We start from the raw sequence: 17,977 nt of genomic DNA, 5'->3' as shown, positions 1-17,977 counted from the left end.
AATAATTTTAACTGTATTTGTTATAGTTCTAACTATAAATAATAAATAAAATACTTAATAAACACTTTGTCAAAATGTAATTTTGGGTTAGTATTTTTCTGATCCGATCGAAAAATGTTTTGGAAAATTACATCAAGGATTAGGTGGTACTTATTTTATAACCACTAAATCAGTTATTGAAAAAGTACATATTCAACATGCTAAGCTGGTGCTGCAGCTAAATATTGATGTAGAAGGAAATAATGGCCATGACTGTCTTTTACGTCTAGTAGATTTAGATAATAGAGAAATTGATATTATTATAATTTAGCAGATCTAGAAGATAGCATAAATATAGAAACTTTATATTCTATTGTCTATATTGCTGATTATGTTCAAAAGCATTCCACTAAAGAAATTGGAGATGATACATTACATATTATGAAAAATATGGATTTTATTTAAATACTTTAAATAGAGGAGGACTAACTATTCCATCTGACACTTTATCTCAATGGTCCTTATTTTGCTACATATTTTTTTCTTTATTAGATAAAAGAGTTTGCAAAACAATTCTGATTCAACAGTTTGCATTTACTGCAAAGTTGTACAGATTTTCTATTTCAAAGAAACAATGCCATACACTGAAAAAAACATTTCTTTAAAGAACTTTGCATTACTTCACACTCCCAAAAGTAATAAAGAAACTAAACTCAAAGAAATTAAGTTTATGTAAACGTTTTTTTTTTCTATTTAGTACAAAAAATATTTTTTTGTTTTTTTTTTATATTGCTTATTATATCTATTAAATTGAAAATTCCAATTTGAAAATGTTTTTATTTAACTTTACTTTACTTTTAAAAGTTATTAATTAACCTCAACAAACTGTTTTTGCAATAAGAAATTGAGAATTTTTTCAAACAGACTGTAAACTATTAGTATGTTTAATCTTAGCAAAGCTTTATAACTTTTACTAGTCGGCCATTTTTATTATTTTTTTCGAGCCTTCATTCAAAAAATTTCCTGCACTGCACGGCGTAGAGGCCTTCAATAAAGAAGGCCTTGTTTTAAATGCATTTATTTAACAATATTAGGCGTTTATTAAACAATCGTAAGATGTAAGTTGTTACTTTATTTAAAAGGGTTTCACATAATATTATAAAAACATTAGTAAAAATTAACCACTCAAAGTTATTTATTCCAAACGTTATATAAATAATCTTAGCGTTGTAGTTTATTATTTATTTTAGTTAAGTTTTAATTTTACATTTTTTATTAAAGTGTTAGTTAAGTTATTTTATTTTTCCTTATTTTTCTTACGAAGAATTATTTGCTTTTTTAAAGATAAACTTTTTTTTAAGTTTCTTCATAGTTAAGATCATTTTTTCAGAGCATTTTTAAAATGCATACAAATTATCAAAACATATTAATAGCCTCAGTCAAGTTTTTAAAATCAAATAGTATTTGTCTGGTCATATTATGACATGAAATCGCACACCTTCCTGGCCATGTCAGATATATGGTTTAAAAAAAAAAAATTGTTTTAAAGTTTTAACTTTTTAATGTTGATGTAACTAAGTTTATGGCATTTTTACTTTTGTTATGTTTCCTTTTTTTCGGGCAAGTATATTCATTATTGTCATCATGATTGTATTCATATTCATTTTCTATAACTTCAGACTTATCCGACTTCTTATCACTATCATTAGATGAGGATCGAATGATACTGATGTAGATGGTTTGTCTCTATTTTCTTCTCTTTGAAGTATGAATTGCTTCCTTGACTGCTTCTTTACAGGTGGGACAACCAACTTTTTATTGACGCTCTACTTGCAGTCTTCTTCGTTTGAAGTTTTGCCACTATGCGCACAAATAAGCACTGACGGGACAGATAATTATTTGTCTGATGTGCGTGATTTAAAAAAAAATTTGTTTTTTGTACCTCTTTAATTAGAATTGCTAATGCAAAATTTCATAGTATTTCAAAATAGTTTTTCATAGTATTCCATTAGGTATTTTACAATTCAGTAAAGAAAATATGGAAGTAGAACAATCAGCATCAACTTTCTTATTCAACAAACTGAGTGCCATAGCCTTAAATCTTCAAGATTACAAACACTAAGATTTACTACAACAAGATAAGATCAATCATATTTCCTAATGTATCTGCAGTATTGTTTTGCATATTTGAAAGCTTTGTTTGTTCTCAAGCTTTGTTTTATTCTGAAGCTTTGTTCTAAAGATATATTTTTTACATTTATTTTACAAATTTTTACATTTGTTTGAGCTGTATGTTACTTTTTCAATTACAAATATCTTAAAAGTACTTTTTAAATTAAAATTCTTGTACATATATTAGTAAAATAAAATACATATAGACACATATAGCCAGCTAGTATTAAAACTCTACACACACCACAAGTCATTTTTAGTGAATTTAACATTCTAGTTCTGCACATTAAAAACTATAATTGTAACATTCTTTTGGTAATTATTATTTACTTATATTTTCAAAGTTGTTTAAAACCAGAAAAATCTATAACAACAACTGGGATTCCACTAACAAAAATTATGTGTAAAGTTTGTTTAATAACATATTGAAAAAGGTTATGTGAATGTTCATCAACTTTGGATACAAACCTTTTATTTCAAATCAAATTCTGAAAATAGCTTATGTGATAAAATTAACACATAATTTATTAAATTAAAATTGACACAGGAAATTATTAGTTTTTAGCAAAATAGTATTTTCTTATCAAGCTTTTATATACTTATATAATATTTATATTTAACTTTCTCCCAATTATTTGGGTCTTTGAGTTTTTAACTCTTTAATATCATATTGAATTTGACAACTTACTTTTGGACAATCAAAACATCAGTTTGAGCAGCCGTATTGCATTTGTTTGAACGCTTGCTTGTACATATATACTTAATTGAAGATGCTTGTAAAAAGAATGCATGTCAAATATAACATAAGCTGCAATAAATTAAAGCAGAAGTACCCACATTACTCAGTGTGTGGGGTAATGTGGGTACTTAATAAATAATACTTAACAGTTTTACATTCAAACAATATCTCATGCCATGTGAATCCAACCTATAGATTGTCATAGCTGGGGATCCCTTAGGTCCACAACTCTGCCCACAGTTTCTGCACCTATTAACGCTACTGCACTACTTTAGCAACATTACTTATCCTATTTTTTACGCCTCTTTTACAACTATGACAAAGAATAGAATTCATATTACAAATATCTCCTCCATTCCTATGGAGCTTTTAGGGGTAAATTTAAGTAAAAAAACAATACTCAACATACCATGTGTTGATTTATCAATATTATAATTAGTGTCATCTTTAAGCCTTTTAAGCAGAGTTGTCTTCCCCTGCTGTGGAAACCCAATAATCATTAGTTTCATTTTGTAATAGGCTTTTGAGTGTCTTAATTTTCCTTTTAAATAATTCAGAATTTCTTTAGGTTTTTTGTATTCAGGTGGAGGATCTTCAATCTAGAAATAGAAAAATCAGTATATTCTTTAATCATAAAGTCATAAACTCCATAAATAAATAAATAAATAAATATATATATATATATATATATATATATATATATATATATATATATATATATATATATATTGGTGCTTGCGTATATCTTCAGGAGAGTGCTCAATGAATTAAAGTAAATTAAAATAAGTTAAAACAGAGCTGTATTTATATATTTTTTATAAATAAAACTACATAATTTTTACAACTATAAGTTTCAGGCTAAAATTGCTGGATAAACACAAACCAAAAGATTAGATTTTTCGAACGCATTTTTTTCTTGTATAGAATTATTTTTCAACAAGAAAAAATCAAATTTTTTACCTGATGATTGCATTTAGCATAAAACTTGGAGTTGTAAAAAGAAAAAAAAAATATATATATATAATATATATATATATATATATATATATATATATATATATATATATATATATATATATATATATATATATATATATATATATATATATATATATATATATATGAAGGATGCAAGGAAAAAACCAGTGGTTACATTTTAACAATATTTGAATTATTATCATACTGCATTAAAGGTAAGGTGCATGCATAGCTACAAAGATGGATATCAAAAAAGCAATAGTTAAATCACACCTAAATTTCTATGTGAAAAAATAGTCACAAGGGCTAAACCAGACATGTCCAAATTTTTTAAGGAGTAAACCAAAGATGTTCAAATAACTTTGTGCTGTTTGCAACTATTTGTATAACTCTTAATTAAATTTATTTTAACCAAAAAAAAATATTTATCACTGTTAATATGGTATAAAAATCCGGATTCAAATGTCAAATTCCAAAGAAAAAAAGAAAAAAATTTGGTTGAAAGTGGGAACGAAGTAGAAATGAATAATTATCTTCCCATGTGATGGGCTTTCTGAAGGTTTAAACAATTTCTGACATAGTGTTGACCAATAAATGTATACCCTTTTCAACATAAATCCTAAATGAATGACACCTGCTGCTTTAAACAAGATATAGAACATGTTTTTATTACAAATCTGTCCTATTATTGTATTGCATATGCACATTCAAAAACTCAACTTGCAATAGCTAACTTAATAAAACCAGAGCTCATAGCCTCTAACAACCTCAGATAGTCTCCATAAATTGCTTCTGAATAGGGTTATATGTTCATTATTAATCTCAACTCTTTTGATTGTTTAATTTGTGAGGTATCCAATATGATGCTCATCTTCTTGTTAAAGAGAGTTATGAAATATATAATTGATTGTAAAATGATTAATTGATGCCAAGGCTTAATTGTGATTTGCTTGAAGGCTTAATTTGTATTTGTATCATGTTTGTTTGAAGGCTTTATTTGTATCATAATTTCATGAGAGTCCTTCTTAAATAACAATGTGCAATTGCTTAAAATTTTTTTAAATTTTCTCAGAATTTTTGTATTTCTCTCCTAATACAAGTATGATTAGATGGTATTTTGATTCCCATTCGATCATTCAAACTAAATATTTTCATGATAACTTGATTTACTGTTCAAGTTAGTTTTGTGGGTATTATGAGCTGGAGTAATTATTTATTTAATAATTGTATAACTATTATTACACATTGTTTTTAATACCATTTGTTTTTAAATACTAATCTATTTAAATTTATCACAATAAGTCTACCATTATATCAATCATAGTAGATCAATACAATTGTCATACAATTCATATCTCCACATTCACCCTTTTGTCATACAATCAGTTTCTCCACATTCACCCTTGGTACTTCTTATCATGGTTCGATCACTCTAAAGCTATTATCTCACACTTCTTTGTCATCAGAATCCCCCTATCATCGTACATCTTTTAACTACCTTAAAGCTAACTGGGACTCTACCCATGATTTTCTTTGTGATGACACTTAGCAAGAAATCCTTCGTCTTCCTGCTAAGAAAGGTGCTTCTTACATAATTTCTTGCATTCAGGTTGGTATGGAAGTTGCTTGATGTTTGTATTATTCCAGCTTCTGTATCTAAAGTGATTTCCGCTTAGACTCTTCTACAGCTTGTGGTCTGGACAACATACCTGTAATACTTTTGCAAAGTGTTCTCTGGAGCTATCATCTATACTTTCAAAACTATTTAACAAGTGCTTAACAAAAGTACTTAAGTCTTGTTTTCCAGCCTGCTGGAAAGCGGCATCTGTTTTCCCTATTTTAATAAACTCTGGAGAGTGATCTGACTCGTCCAACTACCGCCCCATTAGTCTTCTTCCTATCATTAGCAAGGTTTTTGAATCTTTAATTAACAAACACTTAATCTCTCATCCAGAATCTAAAAACTTTATTTTCTGATCATCAATATGGATTTTGACATCTTGTACTTCTGCTGATTTGTTTATGGTAATAACCAATAGATTTTACCATGCATTATATAGATGTGTAGAGGTTAAGGTTATTGCTCTCGACATTTCTAAAGGTTTTGATAAAGTTTGGCATGCTGGTCTTTTCTATAAGCTTTCTTCATACGGTGTATCAGAAAAAATCTTTAAGATTATTGAAACATTCCTTACAAATCATAGTATAAAAGTTATCCTCGATGGACAGCACTCTGCATCATATCCTGTTACTTCAGGGTTTCCTCAACGTTCTATCCTTGGCCTTAAACTCTTTATAATTTATATTAATTTCTTCCAGAAATTCTCACATCAAAGGTGGAAATGATCGCTGATAATACTACCATTAGTTCCTGTCTTAATAAAACTCAGAAAAACTAGATTTAAAATAATTTAAATCATCCTATATTTATGATTGGTAACATACTTGATGAGTCATCTACCCTTCATCTTATGGGATTGACTATTACTTTTGACTTTTCTTGGAAATTTTTTTTAGTAATTTCCAGGAATTGGAAAATAAAATTCTCAGAAAACTCTTTTAGATGTAAATTCTGATCAAATCGACCATGCCCTCTTTACCCCTTTGCTAATATTGTTGCTATTGGTGACTTTAATGCTTATCCCACTGAATGGCTTGGCTCTAAACCACTGACCCTGCTGGCACTAAAGCCTATAACTTCTGCATTTCTAAATCTCTTACTCAATTAACTCAAAGACTCATTTTACTGATAACCCTAATCATTTACCTTCACTTCTTGATTTATGTGTGGTCTCTGATCTTAGCTTGTGTTCAGTTTCACCTTTTTCTCCCTAGGGTGGTTCTGACAATGCATTGATCTCTTCAAATCTTTTATCTCATACAACTCACCCTATCATCGCACTACTTATTACTACCCTAAAGCTGACTGGAATTCTTTTCAAGATTTTCTTTGTGACGGTCCTTGGGCTGATGTCTTTTAGCTGAAAAATGTGCCTCCTACATAACCTCCTGGATTCAAGCAGGAATGGAAGCTTTTATTCCTTTTTGTCTGTTCCAAATCAAGCCTTATTCTACTCCATGGTTCTTAACCTCTTGTGCAGCTGTTATATCTAATCATGATGATTTTTTTCATCTTTTTCAAAAGAACAACTCCTGTGAAAACAAACAGCTATTTATTATTGCAAGAAATCGATGTAAAAAGGTGCTGTCAGATTTTGAGCTCCATTATTCTCAGTTCACTAAATCTTGTATTTTATCTCAGAAGTTAGGCTCTAGAGACTTTTGGAAAATCTTCAACAGCGTTGTTAACAAAGGAAGGTCTAACATTCCATCTCTCATTCATGAGACTGGTCTTATTACCTTTCCTAAGGATAAAACAGAACTCATTGCAAAGAGCATTTCATCTAATTCGACTCTCAAATCTTTAGGCCATTCTCTTCCTTTCATTCCAATTAAACAGGTTAACCCATTGTTAGACATTCAAATCACTCCAGCCTCCATTGACCAAGTCATGTCTTGATGAACTCTTCTACAGCTTGTGATCCAGACAACATTCTTGTAATAGTCTTTCAAAGTTGTTCTCCAGAACTCTCTTCAATTCTCTCTAAACTATTTGATAAGTGCTTGACTGAGAATTGCTTTTTTGTCTGCTAGAAAGTGGCATCTGTTGTTCCAATTTTCAAAAACTCCGGTGAACATTTTGACCCCTCCAATTAGTCTTTTTCCTGTTATTAGCTAGGTGTTTTAGTCAAAGACCTTGCTAATAACAAAAAATATTGCTAATAATTTTGATAAACAAATTTCTCACACCCCATCTAGAGTCAAATATCAGACAATATGTTTTTTGATCCTCTTGATCTACAGCTGACTTACTAACTGCTGTGACTGAAAGATTTTATTGTGCATTAGATGGAGGCAGAGAAGCTAGGAATAATGCTCTTGACATATCTAAGGCTTTTGACAAAGTTTGAAATGCTTGTCTTCTCCATAAGCTTGTTTTATATGGTGTATCTGGGAAAGTTTTTAAGATTATTAAATCTTTTCTTTCCAACTGCTTTATTAAAGTCATCCTCAAAGGCCAACACTCTTCTTTATTTCCAGTAACTTCTGGGGTACCTCAAGGTTCTACTCTTGATCCTGTTTTATTTCTTACCAACATCAATGATCTTCTCAACAACATTACATCTATAGTAGCACTATTTGCTGATGACTCAACTTTATACTCCTGTCTTGACAAAAGTCTTCTCTCTTTGATCGCTTAAAACAGGCAGCTGATCTTGAACCTGATCTCACTTGTGTAACAGATTGGGGCTCACAGTGGATGGTAAATTTTAACTCCAACTTTGGGCTGGTTTTTCTAATGATGTTCTTTCTCTTCTAGACAAGGTCCAAAAATGCATTGTAAACGTAGGTGGACCCACTCTATCTGCTAAGTTTGAGCCTCTTTCCCATTGTTGTAAGGTTGCATCTCCTTAACTCTTTTCTACAAATACTATCATGGTTGCTGCTCAAAGGAGCTATTATCTCTAGTTTTATCAACTAAAACTCATTCTTGCTTGACTCGTCATTCAAATCTGATTTGTTTACTGTATCTGTCCATGCATGCTCTATAAACTTTTATTCATCTAGTTTTTTTCCCAGCATATAAACCCTTACTCTTGCCCATCTTCATGTTTTCTTGACTCGTACAACCTTTATCTTTTTAAGTTGTACGATTGTTAAAATCATTTACATTATTATTTAATGTATGGATTATTCTTGAAACTTGATATAATATTTTTGTTAATCACAAAAATTTCAAATAAAATTTTTACTTACATTTCACAGTTTTTGAATTAAAAACATCGTTCGTTCCAGAAACTATAAATTGCAAGTTTGTCTAGAAAGCTTCTCCTTGATAGTTCTAGATAGTCCCAATACAAAAAACTGTTGTCAACTTTTGAAATGGAATTTACATCAATTAAAAGAATTCTCAACATTCCTAATAATTACTTTGAATAAACTAAAAATTCATATCCATTTTTTTCTTTAATTTTTATGTGGTTAACATACAAATGTTTGGTTATTAACTTAAGCAAAGATCAAGTTAGCTTTCACATGAGTTCTAATCTATTAGGAAAATTTGTAGTAGAACCAATGATAATAAATCATATCTAGAATCCCAGAGCAATGAAAAACCTAGATACATCCTCTCTACCAGTCTTCTAGATACCAGTCTTCTAGATACCAGTCTTCTAGATACCAGTCTTCTAGCAAGCAAAAAAATAACTGAGCTTTAAAGTTTTACTTTCTGTTTAAAGTTTTAGTGCTAAACTATCCTAAAGTAAAAACTTTTTTCCTCCAAAAAATTTTTGCGGGGAGTTTAATATTGAAAATTTAATTTTTACTCTAGTAAGAAGTTAATTTTTAAATTCTTATTATTTATTACATATAATTTTTGTAAATAGGATTTTTTCAAATTTTACATTTTGCCATAATGTTAATTTTTGTTTTTATTTAAAATTTTAAATTAAATATATCATTCCATAAAAGATAAAAAATATTGAAGGAATGAAAGTTCAGTTATAAATAAATTTTCTATCATAAAAAATGGTTTTAATATAAAATGGTATATTTTGACTAAATTTATATTATTATAAAGTTTTGTATAACAAGGTTTTAATATAACACAAAACTGGGTTCCATACTTTATAAAAATAATAATTTAAAAAATTCATAAAAAAGCCTCATTCCACACAGCTTTAAATTAACATAGTACCAATAAATCGTGATTAAATGAGAGACACCCGCACAAATCTTGATTCTAGCAGAGCCACAAAAATAAAAAATACCTATTCCATAAATAATGATTTCTGCATAGTAGAAATTATTTTAATCATTTATTTTCTTGTTATGTTCATTTCAATCTTGTAAAATTGTAAGTTGTTTATCTCTGTTAACACAGAGATAAGCAATTATCTCTATGTTAAAAGTAAATTATTATGGGTTTTAATTTATATTATAATGAGAAGTATTTTATAACATAGTTTATTGATTAAATTTTAAATATGTCTGAGATCCAACTTTTATTTACTAATTCAACTGGATTAATTTGTATTATTTATAATTTAGTGTTAAAAAAAAGTTAATAAATGGTTAGTCTTTCTTTTTTTGTAATTTTTTCGCTTATATAAAAGTCAATATAGTTATTTAATCTGTTTATGTTGACATCAAAAAAAAAGTTTATGTTGACATCAAACCTAATGTTGTTAATAGTTGCATGTGTTATAATTGAGTTGATGTTGTTAAATAAAAATAGAATTAAACTCTTTTGGTGCTAATTTGATGTTGCAAAGCTCATTTATTATATTCCTGAAGAAGGTCTTAAATGACTGTTCACCATGTTTGTTGGAAGTTTTTTAAAGTTCTTTTTTTTCTAGTATTTTCTTTCTAGTATTGTACTTGATGTTATCAAGGTTAAAAAACATTAATTGTTTGAATAAGTTCATTGGTTTCGTGTAATAAATTATTTTATTGCATGGTTGTAGTGCTTGACAGAAAAATTGATAGTGAAAACTTAGTAGGTTGTATGCTTTAACTTGTTGATTGATTTGAAATAAATCTTTGTTTTGAATATTAATATTGAGTAATAAAAATAAAATCATGTTGTATGCATTGCTAACGCTTTGTATTTCTTTTCTAGTGTAGTAAATTATTAGACTTGAGCAGTAAACAAAGTTAGGTAGTATAAATAATTTTAAGAACTGTAAACAAACTTTGAAGGCTAGACCAAATATATTAGTTATTGAGAATAATTTTTTATATACTTTTGCTTTTATCTTTTTTATGTGTTCAGTAAAATGTTATTTGGTGTTAATAATGACACCAAGCAAAGAAAAATTATTAACTAATTAAATTTTGAACATATTACCTAATATGATTGAAGTTGGCAATATTATTTCTATGGTATGCATATTTTTTAAGATCAATGCTTTAGTTTTATCCAAATTGATGTCAAGTTATTACCACTAAATTCGTTAAATACTGACTTAGCCTTTGTTATTAGATGATTTGAATTGGTATCACTTGTCATAAATTTTGTGTCATATGCAAATAATGTTGATTCAAATAGCATTAAATATTAATGTAGATCATTGATGAAAACAAAAACAAAAGGAGGTCCGAAAATGGAACCCGGTTGTATACCAATAATTACTTGTACATTGTTAGAATATGCATCATTAACTACTTTTAATTACTCATTAAGTTCAAAGCATTGAAAATTTAATTGAAATTTTAATTGAAAAATTACGTTTCAGCTTTAAAATCAGTAGTTCGGAATCTACTAAGTAACAAGCTTTTCTAAAATTATTTGTAATTTTCTAAAAATAATTGTAAATTATGTAAAAAGTTTTTTAGAATTTTACTTTAGAGATAAGAATGTGCAATGAATTTTCAAATGAATGATTGCATCTTAAACTGTGTTGGTTTAAGATGCAATCAAACCATTATTGAATAAATAAATTTGTTCAAAACATGCAGTTATTCATTTAGAAATTATACGTTCTTATTTCAATTCACCTTCCCAAGCCCATGAAGGTCACTACAGTCAAGGCTACTTTAGTTATGGTGACAGCCCTCTCTTAACTCTAATTTAAACACCAACCTTGACGATACCCTCTCTCAACTCTACAACTTAAGTTTAAGTTAAGTGCCGTATCTTGTGGTTACAGCCCTCTCTCAACTCTAACTTAAACACCAACCTTAATTATACTCTTTCTCAACTCTGTAACTTAAACACAAACCTTGACATTACCCTGTCTAAACCTTGACAATACCCATGTTTAAGTTGATCGCTGTACTACCAGGGACGTGGTGGGGTCGAACTCTGAACATATATCATTTCATTTACCAAAATACATATTGAACCTAGCAATATTAAGAGAACAAAGAAACTGGTCATGACAAAAAGATGTAGAAGAACATGCAGATTTGGCCACAGCAATTATTGGAATCAGTTTTGATAGCTGTAAAGAAAAAACCCTAAGGTTATTGCAACCTTTGTTGCAAGATTGTTGCAACAAGACTTTTATCAAAGAAGATAATTGTGTTATCTATTCATATTACAACAACATCTAAATTGATCATATTTGTTCACAAAGTAGTAAGCAGTTGATGTTGCAAAAGAATTCATTTCAGTTTTAAATGACAGAAATTCTCCTGCGACTTTACAAGGTGTTGTTTGTGATGGGACCAATGTAAACACAAGCTGGAAAAATGGTATCTTTTGTTTACTTGAAACTTGCATTGACAGACCACTTTAATGGCGTGTTTGTTTACTTCATTTAAATTAGCTCTCTCAGAGCAATTTTCACTGCACTTGATGTTAGTATATCTGGTCTTACTGTATTCAAATGCATTCTTGGTGGACAACTATCGTTTGATGCTCATTCTCTATCAATATTTGATTTTGCAAGTGCAAATGAAGTAAACATTAAAACATCTGATGACATTATTCATGATCTCAATAAAGATAAGAAATACTTACTTAAAGCATGCAATGCTGGTATCTGAGGATTCCAAAATGTGTATGTAGAAACAAAGAAGTATTTCACAAAGACTCCTCTCTGATATCTCAATTATGCCAGGTAGCTTTTGTTTGCTGATCATCTGCTTCCGTTATACATGTCGACTATAAAACCCTATTACAAGTCTGATAAAAATTGTTGATAACATCATCAAAGTTCACTATTTTTGCTGGTTTTTAATCAAGAAAAATTGGAAATGTGCTTACGGAGCATAAAACTTTTTCATTGTTATGAAATAGCAATCACCCAGAAAATATTGCTAAAACTTGTTATTCCCCTCATCCTGAAAGTGTTTTGTTGTCAGCTACCACAAATGAAAACAAAAAAAAAGCAGTCAATGCAGCAAAGAAAATTACTGAATGCAGAAGTAAAAAAAATACTGATGGTGTACATGTTTTCTCTCTACAAATGCTTTCTATCAACTTCTGATTTCCTCACATTTGTAAATGATTGACTGGTATATACTATATATATATACTTTTTTTTCATTTAATATATAGCAATTACTGCTTCTTATATGAAATCGTGATTATTTTTAAATAAATAACTAACTGTTTATAACTATTAAATAAACGGAATCTTAATAATATATATATATATATATATATATATATATATATATATATATATATATATATATATATATATATATATATATATATATATATATATATATATCAATCTAAAAGTGTTTGAGGTCAGCAAAAATTTGCCAGCCTCATTTTTATGTTTTATGGTAAGACAACAATTATAGTAATTACAATAAACTGTAAATATATAAATATGTAATATATCACTAAATAAAATAGAAGTAATTCATTTTAAAATTTACCTCTAAGCCATCCAAACCTAGTTGAATAAGTTTTGATAACTTTCCCATGCTTACTGGTAATGAATGAATATCAACATTTCGACTAATATCAAGAGTTTCTAAACATTTCAGGTTACATATACTTTCAGGAACACATTTTAATCTATTATCTGCTAAATATAAGTGTTTTAATTTAAGTATTTCAACATGCAATGGAAAACTTTCTAATAAATTTTTTTCAAGAGTTAATGTTGTAAGACATGGTGACCATTCTTTAACATTAGGGAGATGTATTAATTGATTTGATGAAAGATTTAAAATGCGAAGATTAGGAAGCTTAAACAATTCTGAGGGAACATCTTGTAATTTATTTGAATTAAGATTCAGCTTTTGTACAGCTCCAAGACAACTCATAATATTTGTTGAGGATATGCTTTTAATTTTATTATGAGAAAGGATAACATCTTTATAGCTTGTTAGACCTTTGAACCAATCTTCATGAAGAAAACGTAGCAGGAGTCCTCTCCAATCAGCTTTAAGATTTTTCTTATCACAAAATATGCTCAATAATATATATTCAACACCTTTAAAATTTTTCACCATATGATTACATCCAATGCTAACTGGGTAAGCAAACACTTTGTCATTGCTTACAAGTGATCTTAAAAAAAGAAAAACATAAATATAGTTTAATAAGCTTTTTTCAAACTATCATGCCATATTTTAAAAAACTAATGATAAACTAAAAAAAAATAGATAACATTATATTTTTTAACTAAGCAAATTGTTTATGCAATCAGGCTTAGGCTCAATTGTGAGAACAGACTGATCCAATCGTCACTAATGAATATATATCAAATAATTAGTTTAACCTAAACATATACAAATTGAAACTACAAATGTTTTCAATAAATTTGATTATATCTTAATTTAACATAATGAAAAACAAAAACAAAAAACAGGACAAGATTTAAGGAGGTTAAGACAAAAAATAAAGAACTAGAAAATAAATCTTATATATCAATAAATAGTTCTTCTAGTCTTCTAGTGATGTCTGACATTAAGCTTCATTATTCTTAGCTGACTAAAACTCATTTTTTATCTCAGAAGTTAATTTCTAGAGAATTTTGGAAAATCTTTAACAGTGTCATTAACAAAGTCTAACATCTTTAATATATGGGTCTGATCCTATTACAAGAATAATGTATAGCTATTTGCAAAAAACCTTTCCTCTAACTAATAATTTTATCGTGCATTGGAGGCAGCAAGGTTTAGACAGGGTACTGTCAAGGTTTGTGTTTAAGTTACAGAGTTGAGTGAGAGTATAATTAAGGTTAGTTTTTAAGTTAGAGTTGAGAGAGGGTTGTGACCACAAAATACTGCACTTAACTTAAACTTAAGTTGTAGAGTTGAGAGAGGGTATCATCAAGGTTGGTGTTTAAGTTAGAGTTAAGAGAGGGCTGTAACCATAACTAAAGTAGCCTTGACTGTAGTGACCTTCATGGGCTTGGGGAGGTGACTTGAAATAAGAATGTATAATTACTAAGGCTAGGTATAATGCTCTTGACATTACTAAAGCTTTCAACAGTTTGACATGCTGGTCTTCCCTAAAAGCTTCCTTCTTATGGTCTACCCGGGAAAGCTTTTGAAGTTATCAAATCATTCCATTCTAACCACTTTATTGAAGTCATCTTCGAAGGCTGACACTTTTTTTCCAGTAACTTCTGTGGTACATTAAGGTTACATCCTTGGTCCTGTTTTTTTTCTTATCTATCTAAATGATCTTCCCAAAAAGCATCTGCTAAGGTTGCTTCTCTTTATCGTGCTTGCTATTTCTTTACTCCTGTTCAATTCTCTAAAAAATCTCTTATTTGTCTTATCATACAACATTGCTCTTTGACTCTTTTCTTTTTTTTTCTAGTAACTCCGAACTTATATTGTGTTTTGCTTGCAGCCATGTTTGGACTGAATCATAATATTGAAAAAAACTTTTTCTGTCATTCCAGAAAAAAAAAGTAATCCATAGTGAGACATAAATCATTCAAATTTCCATTGCCTAAGTTATCTCTCTTTAAAATGATTTCATTGCTTGTGGTCCAGACAACATTCTTGTCATAGTTTTACAAAATCTTTCTCCAAAACTCTCTTCATTAACCTCTAAACTATTTAATAAGAGCTTAATCTTGTCTCCTTACCTGTTAATTGGATTTTTTGGTAAAAATTTTTAATTGACAAAGTTCTAATATCTCATCTTGAGTCAAATAAAAATCAATACAGATTTAGAATCTCTTTTTCTACAGTTGATTTGTTAACTGTTATAACAGAAATTTCTGTTATGCATTAGATGGTTGAAATGAGATAAGAACTATTGCTTTAGTCATATCAAAGATTTTCAATAAAATCTGGGTTGTTGGTGTTCTCTATAAGCTTGTTTTATATGGTATGTTTAAGAAAGTTTTTAAGATAATTGAATTCCTTTTTAACAAAAGCATTTATGTTGTCCTCTTTTTGCTGATGACACCTATATGCTCCTGCCTTGATGATAATTCTTAAAACAAATAGCCAATTTAAAATCTAATCTCACTTTACTATGAGCCGCAACAGCTCGGGGCTTGTAGTGGCTTGCAAACTTTAAATCCAAATAAACCTAGTATCTACAAAGAAATATTGCATTGTTGTGATTATTGTGATAAATGGAAACACCTGAGTCTACTGCTTATCAAATTATCATTCACTACAGACCTCATATGGAAATCATGTACAAAATCTTTTGCTAAGTTAGCATCTGCTAAAGTTGCTTCTCTTTATAGTGCTCACCATTTCTTTACTCTATATTCCATTCTTTACCTCTGAAAAAATCGCTTATTTGTTCTTTTAAGGAATGTTTTATATTTGGGCTGGTTCTTCCAATGATGTTCTTTCTCTTCTATAGAGGATCTAAAAACATAATGTAAATGTAACCTATTCAATCCGCCAAACTTAAACCCCATCGTTGTAAAGTTACATTTCTTTCTCTTTACTGCAAAAGCATCAAATACAGCTGCTTAAACAAGCTATTATCTCTAGTTTCATCAAACTCATTCTCACATGCTAGTCATGCCCGCAAAAGCTGAAGAACTTCTGTTCGGCAGTAAAGTGCCGTACTTAGCTTTTGTCAGATTAGCAAAATATTGCTTTTGATTTTTTTTTCATCCTGTTACAAAAGGGTTACAAAAGCATTGCTTTATAAGAGATATTATATATTGCTTTAGACAATAATTATTTAAATTATTCTTAAGCAATTAAACTTTATGTAACTATGTGCAAATTTATTAACTGACTGTGTTTAATGTGCATCATTATCATTGTAATTATAATGCATTTAGCAAACTTATATAGACTTATATTAATAATATTATTATATTATAAACTGGGACTATAATATTATAGTCCCAGTTTTGTTTGCACTATAACATTGTTTGGAGGATTCAGCAGTCCTTTCTTTTTTGATAATGATAGTATCAAAAGTTTTTTTTAACTTAGTCTTAAGACAGCTGCTGCATGTTTAGGAGAACATAAAAAATGGTCTAAAAAGTTATTCTTTTTTTATGATTGGTGTTTCGCTTGTGAACATTTCTGTTGCTAATTTAGCAGTTTTTATTTTTATGGTGACAATTTTCAAAAGCTCTGAATAGTCTGCAAGTTTTACATCAAAATAAAGTAACTTCTCATAAATCATTTTTTTTTTTCATTGTTTGAAAGCCGTAGAATTTAACCCCCCCATTTTTCAATAACTGTTCTGTTAGGCATATTATGACTTCTTTAGGGTATTCTTTATGCAATACTGTAGTATTTCTTATTTTTAACTGCTCTATTAAAAAAAACCTTAACTTGTTTTCAACTCGTGCTTCCTTAAAGTCTTTTTTTAACTGTTTTTTTTCTCTAACAATTTGTCGCCTACTAACTCTTAACTTAAATAGTAAATTGCTTTGTTGGGAATTCAAATTATAAAACGTGATGAACAAAATTGATGTTGAACACACAAGATAAGATAGTTAAAGCAATTTATGTCCTAATTATCCTGAACTTTTTCCAAATAAGCAAAAAACTAGTAAATACAAATGATAAGAATACAAAAAACATAAAGAGTTTATTTAAAGAATATAAACAAAAAGATCTTATAAAAATCTCATGCTGACTGCATACAATCTTATATGAATATTTATGGAACATTAATTGATCTCCATAAATTTATTGCTTTCTTCAGTAGGACAATAAAAGAACTAAAAGCCTCTGATAGAAATTAAACTTTCTATTTTATATATAAACTCTCATTAATACATTTTATTTGAAATTCTTGTTGTAATTAATAGTACAATACAATTAGTAAAAAATTATACAATTAGTAAAAAGTTATAGTAAAGTATGATAATAAGTATGGGACACAAAAAAAAACAATATAAAGCTTAAATCTATAGTTATCTGTTATAATAATTAGTATATACTAATAGTTATCTATAGTATAATTTATCTATAACTTAAATGTATAGTTATCTATTATTTGTATATAAGTTTTAGTATACTAAAGGAACCAATAAAAAAAAAGCTCAACTAATTTGAAAGTGGTAATTTTATTTTTATACCAGTTTTCGATTGAAAAATTTGACAATTTTGCCCAAATTTGACAGAATTAAAAAACTATTAAAAGTTTCATATATTATTTGTAACTCAAAACTTAACATAAACTTGATG

At 28.5% G+C, this 17,977-nt stretch overlaps 1 protein-coding gene across 1 annotated transcript in view; it reads right to left on the bottom strand.

The window, feature by feature from the left end:
* LOC101237797 (leucine-rich repeat serine/threonine-protein kinase 2) overlaps positions 1-17,977 on the bottom strand; it is a 62,817-nt gene that overhangs the window by 41,126 nt on the left and 3,714 nt on the right. Inside the window, exons 2-3 of the mRNA XM_065802440.1 lie at positions 13,268-13,907; positions 3,300-3,489 (exon numbers count right to left, since the gene is read on the bottom strand). Coding sequence (XP_065658512.1) covers positions 3,300-3,489; positions 13,268-13,907 — 830 coding nt within the window. The remainder of the gene's footprint in view (positions 1-3,299; positions 3,490-13,267; positions 13,908-17,977) is intronic.

The sequence above is a fragment of the Hydra vulgaris genome, chromosome 08 (genome assembly GCF_038396675.1).
Source record: "Hydra vulgaris chromosome 08, alternate assembly HydraT2T_AEP".
NCBI classification, from domain to species: Eukaryota; Metazoa; Cnidaria; class Hydrozoa; order Anthoathecata; family Hydridae; genus Hydra; species Hydra vulgaris.
Note: the sequence above shows the minus strand (reverse complement) of the source record. Positions and strands in the feature narration are given on the sequence as shown.